The sequence below is a fragment of the Balaenoptera acutorostrata genome, chromosome 10, assembly GCF_949987535.1.
Source record: "Balaenoptera acutorostrata chromosome 10, mBalAcu1.1, whole genome shotgun sequence".
In the NCBI taxonomy this organism is placed as follows: domain Eukaryota; kingdom Metazoa; phylum Chordata; class Mammalia; order Artiodactyla; family Balaenopteridae; genus Balaenoptera; species Balaenoptera acutorostrata.
This window is the reverse complement of record NC_080073.1, coordinates 75,842,557-75,854,314: the sequence shown is the minus strand read 5'-3', so window position 1 is coordinate 75,854,314 and position 11,758 is coordinate 75,842,557. Positions and strand designations below refer to the sequence as shown.

The 11,758-nt window shown below is 58.9% G+C and overlaps 1 protein-coding gene across 1 annotated transcript; it reads right to left on the bottom strand.

Annotated features, from left to right (window-relative positions):
• Positions 1–229: 229 nt before the first annotated feature.
• On the bottom strand, positions 230–8,625 carry TMEM151B (transmembrane protein 151B). Its single transcript, XM_057554043.1, has 3 exons — positions 8,407–8,625; positions 5,847–6,287; positions 230–4,612 (listed from the first exon to the last, which is right to left on the bottom strand). Exons 1-3 carry the CDS (start codon positions 8,530–8,532, stop codon positions 3,479–3,481), a joined length of 1,701 nt encoding a protein of 566 aa, XP_057410026.1. The 5' UTR covers positions 8,533–8,625; the 3' UTR covers positions 230–3,478.
• Between the last annotated feature and the right edge of the window lie 3,133 nt (positions 8,626–11,758).

Genomic DNA, 11,758 nt, shown 5'->3' with positions numbered 1-11,758 from the left:
CACACTGGTCTGGAGGGAGCGGGGAGGGAGACCAAGAATATCCTTGGGATGAGTGATCAAGGGTTGTGCAGATAAAGATGTGAGGAGAGGAAGGGGCCTGGGATAGGGGTAGGAAATGGGACTTAGCCCTGGTACCCAGGGAGAGGATATTACCGGACTCACTGAAATGACTGACTTCTCCCAGGAATAGGGAAGGCAAAGCAGACTCTAAGGGACTGTGCCTGCCCAGACTCTCCCACGGGGGTCACACATCTCCCTGACCACCCTCCTCCCCACCATTTTTCTCTCTACCAAACAGATCCTTGACCTCTTGACCTTCAAACACACTCACTCTCTCTCCACCACCACCCCCCCAGGCTACAGCATAGCTTTGCCTGGCTCTTCCACCATCACCCCTGCGGATGCCACCTCCCTCTTACTTAACTCCACTTAAGTCATCCAGTTCTGCAAGCCACGCCATCCCTAATCCATTCCCCCCAACCTGGGAAGGGGGAAACAGAGGTGACAGGAGGGGCTCAGACCCATCGGCCTCCCCAGATTGCTGCTCATGGACGGGGAGATGGCGAGAGAGGTGCGACACTGGGAAGGGAAGTCAGTGAGTCATCTGCAACTTTATTATCCACCAGTTTGATGTATACAATCTTTGCGCTTGGAAATCCACGACAGAAAGGCCACAGTGTGATGCACCCAGTTGACAGAGACCTGTCTTCTCCCCAGCCAGGCCCAGCCCACCCCACAAGCCCTTGTCCCCAGGACACATGAAACCTTCCAGGCATCCTCCATGAGTCCCCGTCACTCTGTGGCCGCCCGCCTTGGGGCCACACCCACGGGAACCACATCTACCCACAGGGCCACAAGAGGGCCTGACGATGGATTCAGGCTGAGCCCCATCTCCCATCCTCCTCGGGCTGAACCTCCAGCCCTGTGTTTCCAAAGGGTGTGTCATGGACTGCACCCACAGCCTTGGGGCGCTTTCCAGGGACTCCTTCCAACAAGCAGAGCACCAAAGGGGGCTTGGGAGTGACCGCACGTGTGTGCCTGTCTGGGCAACCTTGAGTCTGTCTGTGCCTGACACCCTCTGACAGTTCCGAGTGCAAACGTGTAGGTGTGAGGGTGTGTGTGAGTGTGTGAGTGTACATAGCCACAGCTGCTAGCAGAGGGTCTAATTAGAGAAACAAGAACATTCAGTGTAAAGTTTAATTTTAGAGATTAGTTAATTTTCTGGTTTTGTTTTCCCTGGCAGTCAATAAACCTACCAAGAAAACAGACCAAAGAATTGGTTTCTCTCTAAGTCTGTGCATATGTGGGAGGTGTGAGGCTGTCTGTGTGAGAAGACCTAGGCAGAAATGGTCAATACAGGCAAAAATAATAACAGCCCCTCCCCTTTCCCCCTCTTCCCAGCTCAGGTTCTGTCTCAGGAATGGGCCTGAGGCAGGAAGAGCTGAGTTCCTCCCTCCTTGGAGCCATGAGGTGGCCAGGGTGCCCCACACAAGGGCGTGACATCCGGGTGCCAGCTGGCCAAGAACTGGGTCCTGAGGCCACAGCTCACCACCTGTACCTTGAAGATGTCCGTTCAGAGGAAAGGGGTGCTCCAACCCCCAGGCCCCTGGAGAGCACAGTGCTGGCGGGTAGGTGGCACTGCTGCCCAGGGAAACCTAGTGGGCAGCTGTTCCCTCCTCCCCAAGCCTCCTCTTCTCCGGCCTCCTCTCTCTTCCCACTCAGCCATCTCCACCTGAAAGTTAGGCTCAACCCTGATGGGCCACAGGCCGTGGTGTCCCCACTATCTGTGCCCCCCAGTCCCCCAGGAAAGGAGGTTAGGGGAGCCAGAGGAGATGTTGCATAGGTGGAGGCCATGCCCTTGTGGGGTGCAGGCCTGGCTAGGCTGGAGGAAGAGGGGAGAGGCTGGAGGAGGAAAAGGAGCAGCTCTGATGGCTCAGGTGACATGAGAAGCATCAGGGGTGAGACATGTCAGAGGCCTGAGGGTTTTCCTCTCCAGCTAGAAATGTGAGCTCAATCCCCGGGCACTATGTCAGCTGGGAAAACATTAGCCAGGGGATTTGGGAGGGCAGGGGGTTTGTACACAGACATGCACACGGAAGCACATCAGGGTAGGAGTAGTGAGGGAACAGGACACAGGGCCAGCGCCCTGGGGTGGTGGCAGTTTGCCCCTTTGAAGACCCTGGGACACACAGCAGGGCTTCAGCTAATGGGCTAGGGGAGGACAGAGGGGTCGGGCAAGAGTTAGAGAATTCCTGCCTCTGACCCTGCCGCTGGAAATGAGTCTTTCTCCAGCTGGGGCTCGTGACAAGGTCCTCAGCCCTGCAGAGGCTCTGCTTGCAGAAGACCACTCTCCACTCCTCCCCACAAGTTCAGGGGAGGCAAGGGCCGTCCCCCACAGACACCCCGACCTTTGGGGGGTCTTTTCACGACCCTCTCCTCTTTGACTCCCACTAGCTTCCTGAGTTCCCCCTTGTCACCCAGGCCTGTCTCCTGCTCTCCCCACTTAGTAATTCACCTTGGTCAGCTTGAAGGAATGCTGCCTGGGTGGTCTCCCACCCTCTCTGAAGGGAGTGCCCTCCCAGAACCCAGGTGAGGAGGCTGAGGCTGCAGTTTAAAGGACTGAGGTGCACTGCCCTCCACAGTCTGCCTTGCCCCTCACCCCTGGCAACAGCTCTTCAGAGCCAGGGAGGAGGAGGGGAGGGAGAGGTGTGAAATCGGCGTGGTGAGTACAGTCCCCCCCCAGGACCCAGCCTCCCAGGGCCCAGTGAGATAAACAACAGCAGAGGGAGTGGCAGAAAGGAAACCCCGATCTTTGGATCTTCGGGGCCAGCGCCAAGAAGAGGAGAGCAACATTTACACGGCTTTGAGGCTTTGAGATGGAGTATCGCAGCTGACACCTGCCCCGGCCTCAGACCCAATGAATTCATTAGCTTGGATGGAAGCCAGCCCTGCTGTTCTCCAAACCACTGCCCCCCGCGGTAGAGAGAGGCCCCAGTGGGGCCAGGCTGCGGAGGAAGGAAAGCCCCAATTGCCCTTCCCCTGGCCTGTAAACCTCCCCAGCTGCATAGCGAGGGCCTCTCCCTTGAGGCGAGGCCCAACGCGGGTCCCACGGCACAGTCGCCACATAACAGTCATTAGATCCGTTGAAAGGCGGGACTGGAAATTCTGAGTGTGCGTGTGGGAAGTGGAGGTGTCCCCCTAGGAACTCAGGGGCGGGACTGGAAGAGACGACTCTGCCGGGGTGGGATTCTCTCCCCTCCCCACAGCTGTCTCTTTATGTACAGGAAAGGCGGGGGGAGGGGGGTGCTCGAATCGGCCCCTTCGGGGTCTTTCTCTTGCCCCCTCGCCTCCCTCCACCCCACCCGCACCGTGCCCAGCACAGCCTCGGCCACATTCTTGACTCCCCCTGCTACACGCAGGGAGCACCATCCGGCAAGGGGCAGGGAGGAGGCCGGCGGGCCGGTCCAGGGCCCCGGGGTCACAGTGAGGTCTCTACGCAGGAGCCGTGGCGGTGCAGCGGCCGGTGGCCGTGGCCCAGACATCCCTCCTGCCGGTGTACGATGAGCACCGGGAAGTAGAGGGCGTCGTGGTAGGGCGGCGGCGGCCCGGCCTCCTCCTCCTCTTCGTCGTCCTCGTCGTCCCCCATGCTGGCCTGGCTGGACAGCCGCGTCTGCTCGGTGGGGCAGCTCGCCTCGTTGACACTCCCGCTCCGGCTGCGCCACAGGCAGCTGCGCCGGGAGCCGTAGAGGCGGCCTAGGGAGAAGCGGCTGCCCCCGCAGCCCGCCCCGCCGCCGGGCCCCAGTCCGCCCCGAGGGCTGGCGCAGATGCTCAGAGCGCTGCGCGAGAAGATGGACGAGCTGCTGACGGCGCGCTGGCAGTGCTCGCAGCTGCGCCGGTACGGGGCCAGGCCCGCTGCGCCTGGGCCACCCACCCCACCGTAGCGGCACGTAGGCGCGTAGCCGCCCGCCGCGCCCCCAGCACAGCGCGCGCCCAGCCCCGCCAGGTCCATGAGCACCGCCTCCGAGTAGCTGGGCACCAGCTGCTGGTTGGAGCGGATGTGCCACTCGAGCTCCGTGCTGTCCACCGTGTTGACCCGCGGCAGGCGGTGCATGAGCGGGGGCAGCAGCTCGTCGCTGGGGCTGAGGCCGCCGCCCGCGCTGCCGCCGGCCGAGCTCGGGCCCTCCATGCCGAAAAGCTTCTCCACGTGGTAGTGCGCGTAGGCCGTGCGGTACTCGGCCAGCACGCGCAGCGGCCACGACAGCGTGAGCAGCGCCGCAGCCCAGAAGGCGGACGAGCAGGCGTACCAGGGCGGCCTGGCCGGGTCGGGGAAGGCCACCATGAATTCGCGGAAGTCCACGTTCTTGAGGTGCATGCCCTCGCGCGCCTCCATGTAGTCATCCAGGCCCTCGTTCTCGGCGAAGAAGCGCGCGCGCTGGCACAGGTACGCGTTCTCGGCCTCCACGCTGGCGAAGCTGAAGCACTTGGTGAAGCGCAGCCGCGTGGCCGGCGCGCCCTCCAGCCCCACCAGCGCCTTGGACACGTCGCGGACGCCACAGCGCTCGTAGTCGAACTCGGCCTCGGCCACGTGCGTGTTGACGCGCTCATGGTAGACCTGTGGCGCCGGAGAAGGCGGCGGGAGTCTCTTCTGTCCGCTTACCCTCCTCCGCCCCATCACTGCTCTTGGCGCCTGATCAAACCCTCAGCCTGTCCTGGTTTAGCTCTCGGTTGGAGCCAGGTAAGATCTTATCATTGGGTTTATAGAGACATTGAGGCCCTCAGCTTCATCAGTGAGTTAGAGATGAGGGCGGGGCTAGGAACTCATCCCTACTTATGTGCCTTCTCATTTTAACTAAGCCCTGCTCCGTCTAGGGGTCAGTCCCAGGCCCTGAATTGTCCCTCTGGCTTGCCTGATCCTTTTGCCACTGCATCCTTTGTCCCACGCTGCCTCCTCATCACCCCAAACAGCCTACCCATCTTCCCTTTTACAAGTGTGTTTCCAAATGGGCCCCCCAGAGGAGCTCCCTGTGGACCCCCTTTGTCTCTGGTCTCCCTGCTGCCACCTTAGCTAGTACCCGGCCTCCTTCCTGATCCTCACAGGGCCCAAGCTTTGTTTACCCAGCCCAATACTGAGACAGTGGAGAGGTCCCCCTTATCTGGGAAAATCTCCTCTTCCACCAGGGCTCTAATATGCCTAATCCCAGCAGGTATACGGAGTGCTGCTTGACACCCCCTCTGTGCCTCCCAGGCCTACCTCCACCTTTTTGCCAGCTGACTCGCACCTCTGGGAGCCTCACACTTGGGATCCACAGCCCTGGGTTTGAGTCTAGCACTACCACTTAGAAGCTGCAGAACTTGGGCAAGTCACTGAGCTCAGGTCTCTTTACCTGTGAAAGAGAACTCGGTAGCAGGCACCTCACTGATCAGCCTGTGAGGCTGTGCATGTGAAACACCTCCAACCATTAAGCACTAAACCATACAGACCCTGGAGCCAGGCTGCCGGGGTTCAAATCCCAGCTCCACCATACACTAGCTGTTTGACCTTAGGTAAGTTACTGAACCTCTCCAAGCCTCAGTTTCCTCATCTGTAAAATGGGGGTAATAGTTACCTACCTCATAGGGTTATCATGAGGGTTAAATAAATAATTTGATATTTGTAAAGTAGTTACAGCAGACCCTGGCTGCTAGTAAGTGTTTGCTGTTATAATTATGGTGGGTGTGATTGTCCTCCTGTTGCAGTGCCCACAAGAGCTCACTGCTGTCTGTGCTCCTCCCCCTGAGGACAGTCGGGCAGGGTCCCAGCGCCCCCTCCCATCTGGACTGGCCTGTGCTCTCCTCCACCTCCTCACCTGGGTGGTGGTGTAGGCGTCTCCATTGCGGTATCGGGTGACCTGGCGGGTGCGGCGGACATAGTGGTAGCTGATGGCCTTCCACCAGATACAGGGCGTGGCCTGCTGCATGCGGCCAACGCGCTCCCGCACGCTGCTCACATCCACGCGGTGCTGCAGCTCGTGGCGGGCTTGGCAATGCCAGCACTCCACCAGGTAGACAGCGTACAGCATGAGCAGGAAGGCCAGGGGGATGTAGACATAGCCGTTGGAGCAGGGGCTGTCGTGGTACATGAGGCTGTTGCCCTGGTAGGCGCTGCTGAAGGTGAGGCGGGTCACCGTGGTGACGTGGCACCAGGCCACGGCCCCCAGGCAGCCGTACATGAGCAGCGAGAGCAGCAGGCACTTCCAGTGGGACTCACGGCAGAGGGACTTGGTGAAAGAGGGCTGGATGGGACGCTGCTGCTCAGATGGGCAGGCAAAGGGGCCAAGATGAGTGGGGAGTGAGACGGAGTGGCAAGGCCCAGCACAGAGATGGATGGCGGGCCAGAGGCCGACACCGGAGATGACAGGCAGAGACAGACAGGAATGTGAAGAGAAGAGTCAGACCAAGATGGGAGGCCAGGGCCAGAGATAAACACAGAAGTAACCCAGAGTGAGACATGAGGACAGGAAAGAGGGACGGAATGCCAATATAGGGAAGTGCAGAGGCAGAGGGGTCAGAGCCAGAGATGGAGGGAGAAGGCCCAGGTGGCAGAGAAGACACAGATGGATAGGATGGCACCCAGAGAAACAGAGTCCAAAGACAGACACGGAGATGGCAATGAAACAGGAGAAGGTGTGCACAGGGAAGACAGGGAGGACAGATAGGCATCAGAGAAGGCAGGTCCCCAGCCCGGACCCCTTCCAGGTATTCCAGGAAAGGGGAGAGGGGCCCACTGACATCACCTTCCCACTTCACAGGTGGGGCCCTCCCTTCTTCCAGAACCTAGGAGGAGCCACTTCCTCTGACCCATCCACCTCCCTGTCCCTCACAGACAATTAGCCTCATACCTCCCAGGAAACCCCAAGCCCTGTCTCTTTCCCCATACTCTGGACCCCAGGTCCCCTGTGAGTCTCCCTAACATCTACCCCTGTTCTAAGATAAAAGGCAGGGGGGTTTGTGTCCCTGAGCAGCAAGTGGTCCAGGAGGATATATCCAGAAGGGCAGAGGCATGTGGCTGGGGAGAGGGGATGTGGGATGGGGGTTGCGGGGCAGGGAGGGAGATGTTCACAGCCCAGCCATTTGTCAAGAGAAAACGATTTTTGGTACGGGGGCCTGTTAAAGCACTTATCACGTTCTAGCCCACAGTTGTCCCGGTGAGTTGTTTCCATGTGTGGTTCCTCCACTAGACTGGGTGCTCCTGAGGGCAGGGCCTCATTCCCTTTGCATCCTGGGTGCTGGCACCCACAGCCGCTCAATGATGAGTACTGAGTAGGATTTCTGTTGGCAGCCTGGGCTTTCCCTCTCCTCCCCCCACTGTCTAGCTTTAGGAACCCTCCACACGCCCTCCTGCTGAGATCCTGACTTATTCTTTCAATTTCCCAGGCCGGACCTGGAGGCTAGCCAAGGGAAGGGAGAGAAAGGTGGAGAGGAAGGGCACAGTAACAGACAGCAGGCCCTGGACCCGGTGTGAAATCCGAGGAAAGATCTGGAAGTACAGATAGGTAGGTGGGCTGGGAAATAGTACTCAGCATATGCAAACAAGATTAGGGTACATGTGCCTTTCAGGGAGCCTTGTCCTGCGAGGGGAGCATATATGCCCCTTGGTGTGCCTGAGTGTGCACTTGTCCCAGTGAGAGGGCGTGTGGAAGGGGCTCTGCCTGCGGGTCCTGCCTGTGTGCTTCTGCCCCAGCGCCGTGTGCAACGTGTGCACGAGTGTGCATGGGAGATGGAGGAGCCGCTGGTACTTTCCTCCATTTCTTTTGTCTCCAGGTTCAGAGGACTGAAGAGTAGGACCCCCAACGAGGGATGTGCTGGGTACCAAAACTGGGAAGGATTCCTGGGCTCAGGGCCCCCTGGAGGGGTCCTGCATGGATATGGGGAGAGAGAGGCGCACATCCCCCACGCACACACTCCCAGTGACTCCAGGGGGGATCGCCTCTGCACACATTCGACCTTTTTAGGACCCCAACTCACGTTAACACTATCATTTCCCCCGTGGAACTGGCAGGTGCTCTCCTGCCTCCGCAGCTCCTACAAGTCACCCTGCCTGGCCTTAAAGATAGCATCCCCTCCGCGAGATGGGATCCCGGGCACCATCCCCACCCCCACCAGCCCGGGATCCGCGAGGCTCCGCCCCTAGGCCCCTCCCCCTGCCCGGGACCCCCGAGCCCCGCCCCCGGCGCGGCCCCTTCCCTGCCACCGCGGACAGCTCCAGCCGCCGGGTTGGGGCAGCGAAGGCGGGACTGCGGCTGCGGCGGCCGGCTCGGGGTGCGGGGCGCCGGCCGCGCTGCGGCGGAACCGGCGGGGGCCGCGCGCGGCGGGGGATGGGGGCCAGGCTGCGGCCGTGCCCGGGGAAGGGGCGCCGCCGGCTCTCACCTCCTCTCGGGCGGGGCCCTCGTCCGCCGCTGCCGCCGCCGTGGGCTCCTCCGGGACCCCGGGGCCGCCGCCGCCGCCGCCGCCGCCGCCGCCGCTCTCTCCCGCGGCCGAGCCAGGGGGGGACATGGCGTAGAGGGGGCGCTTCGAGCTCAGGGCCTCCCGGGGGGCTGCCGGGGGCCGGGGGCATCCTGTGCCGGCTCTGGGGAAGGGGCGGGAGGGGGCGGGGCCCTCGCTGCTCCCCACCCCCCGCCGGGGGGAGGGGGGCCTGGAAAGGGCACCACGGGTAAGGGGCTGGGGGATGGGGATGGGGAGGCGGGCTGGGGGGCCGGGCCGGGGGGGCCGGGGCCGGGGGTGGGTGTCACCTTGAGGCCCTCGCGGCGCCGCTCCGCCTCCCGCCCGCTCCCGCCGCTGCCTTTTGTCTGAGCCGAGCTGGAGCCAGCGCGCCCCCCCTCTTCCTCCCAGCGCAGGAGCCCCGCCCCCGGCCCCCCAAACTCCGCCTTCCCCAAGCCTACCTAATGGCCACCCCAAAGGGGAAAAGCAACAGGGGCTCCCCGCACCCCTTCCCCACTCCCAGCCCTGCTCACCACACGCACCCGCACCATCCCAGGAAGATGTAAGGCGAAACTCCTCTCGGTCAATTTGTGGAGGGGGCGCCAGCGGTTCAACCAACATCCCTCCCCATCTTTGGTTGCCGCAAGTTCCCGGGGCTGAGAGTGGGGAAAGGAAATTGAGTCTTGGAACCCTAGGGAAGAGCCTTATTCCCATTTGGATGGTAAAGGGTTAAGGCAGGAGCCAGACTTAAGAGGCCAGACCCATCTGAACAAGGATGGGATAGGGTGAAAAGGAAAGGATTAGAGCTAGATGTGAGAAAGGACTAACACAGGGCAGAAGAGGGGACATTGAAACCAGCCTTCACTGAATCATCTTCCTACCCTAGGACAACAGCCCCAGAGAAGCAATGAAGTGTGTACATAGCCCTAGGCTGGAGATCAGGAAACCTGAGTACAGATTCTTAATCCTGGCTCTCTCATTAGCTGTGTGACCTTGGGCAAGTGCCTTCCCCTCTCTGAGCCTTAGTTTCCTCATTTGGGCAGTGAGAAAGTTGACTGGACAATCTCTAAGGCTCTGACTTTCTTCTGTGGGTGTAGGAGGCAAAGTCACAGGCCACAGGCCAGGCTGAGTGCCTGCAGGTCACCTGTCCCTTCATGCCATCCACCCACAGTGCTTTTCCCTGTCCCGCTTAGGGGCAGAAAGGAAACTGCCATTCATTCATTCCTGAATGCATCCATTCAATAAACAGGTATTAAGGGAATTCCCCAGTGGTCCAATGGGTAAGACTCCATGCTCCCAATGCAGGGGGTCTGGGTTCGATCCCTAGTCTGGGAACTAGATCCCACATGCATGCCACAACTAATAGTCCACATGCCTCAACTAAAGATCCCGTATGCCCTGACGAAGACCCGGCGCAGCCTCAATTAATAAAATAAATTAAAAAGAAAAATCACATTTAACTTTAAAAAAAAAAGGTATTAAATACCTGCTGTGTGCCCTGTACAGAAATGCAAAAATACAATTTCCTGTTCTTAAGGAGCACAAAGTCTAATGGGGAAGGAGGACATGGAAACCAATCATTATGATAGAATAGGATAAAGGCTACACTTGATCAATCTGTGTGTGCACAGTCACTGCGGAATCCTGTTGTGTGTCATGTGTTACATTAGAGTCTTTGACATATGGTGACTTTCTCCATTTACCCACAAGAAACCAAGGCACAGGGAGGGTTAGTGACTTATTCAAGGTCACTTGCTAGTACTCACAGAGTGGTCCTAGAATCCAGACCTTTCCATGGGGATCTTTGGGGGTCAGAAGTCAGCTTGAGGCAAAGCCTGGATATCTGATCTTTGGGAATAGAGGAAAAGCCCACTGATGGTCCTGCCCCTCATCTGGGACAGAAGAGCCTCTGCCTCCACCCACACACCCACCTCCCACTCCTGGTCCTGCCTCCATTTTCCTACTCTTCCCTTTCCAGGGAAGGTGAAGGGGGCTCTCAGCCTGCCTGTCACTTCAGAACTATCCAGCCTACATGATCCTCCCCAGGTCAGTGAGTCCATCCGCCCTGCCAAAACAGAGGAAGGGTGTGGTCCCAAAAGGCATGGTTCTCCTTCATCCCCATGACAGAGGAAGAATCTCACTTGGTGGCTCATTCCAGTGTCTCTCTCCTACCCATGATTTTTGGGAAGTCCTGCCTACAGCTAACTCCAACCCTTCTTCTTCTGGTATCAGTTCACTCCACCTAGTTCAGTGCTTACTGCAGATGGAGAGCAGAGGTCCTAACCCTGGCCTTTCCTAACCCAGATAGGATCTTCACTTTCCCCATGTAGTTGTTCTAATCTTCCTCCTGTCCCCCAGCCCCACTGCCTTCCTGACTCCATTTCAGGGGGCTTTGGAAGAGAGGTAGCCCAACTTCTTTTGGCCAACCCCAGAGCTCCCAAGAGATAAAAGACCACCTCCCCTTTCTCCATACACACACATGCCCCCTCCTTGGAAGCCCAGAGAAAAGAGGGGTGAAAGGAGGGGGCTGTGGAAGGAGCCAGCTAACCAGCTGGTCACCTTGGCAACTGGGCCTGTTTCCTGAAGATGAGCCTGGCTGGAGTGGGCATAGAAGGGAAGTGGGGGCACAACAGAGGGAAGCAGAAAACAGAGAAGAGGACTGGAGGGGCCCAGCCTTGAAGATTGGAGCTGAGGGAGTGAAGTCAGGACCCTGACCATGCTGTGACCTGAGTCAAAGTCCCCAGGTCATCCTTCCAGATGACACTGCCATGGTCCCTGTTCCCATTCCCAAATTTTCCCCAGAAGGGCTTCCTGTCCGAGTGCAGGCTAGATTCTGGAAGTAGTCAGTGACTCAATGCTGACCTCATGTGGCCAGAAAAGGGGCTGCCACACACCTGTTACGGTTTAGAGCCAGACACTGGACTGGATTGGGGTAGGTTTTTCCTTAAAATCAGCCTCTGTACGTATGAGAGAGGCGGTCCCTGCACACTCCTGAGTTCTTGTGTCCTTGCAGAGAGCTCAGATGTCCCCAACCCCTTAGACCTTCAAAAAGGAAAGAAAGTTTCACTGAAAACATTTTTAAAGTTTTGGATTAGGAACAGGAAAACGCAGCTCTACACTTTCAGATTGTTTGACCTTGGGCAAGCCAACTCACCTCTCTGGGACTCAGCTTGCAACTTTAAAATGGAGGTGATTTTGAACCCAAGTGGTTAGGGTTTGTACTTTTTGCTCCAGCCTTTGAGGTTGGGAGAGGAACAGGTCAGGGGAGGAAGTTGAGAACATCTGAAGTCACACTGACTCC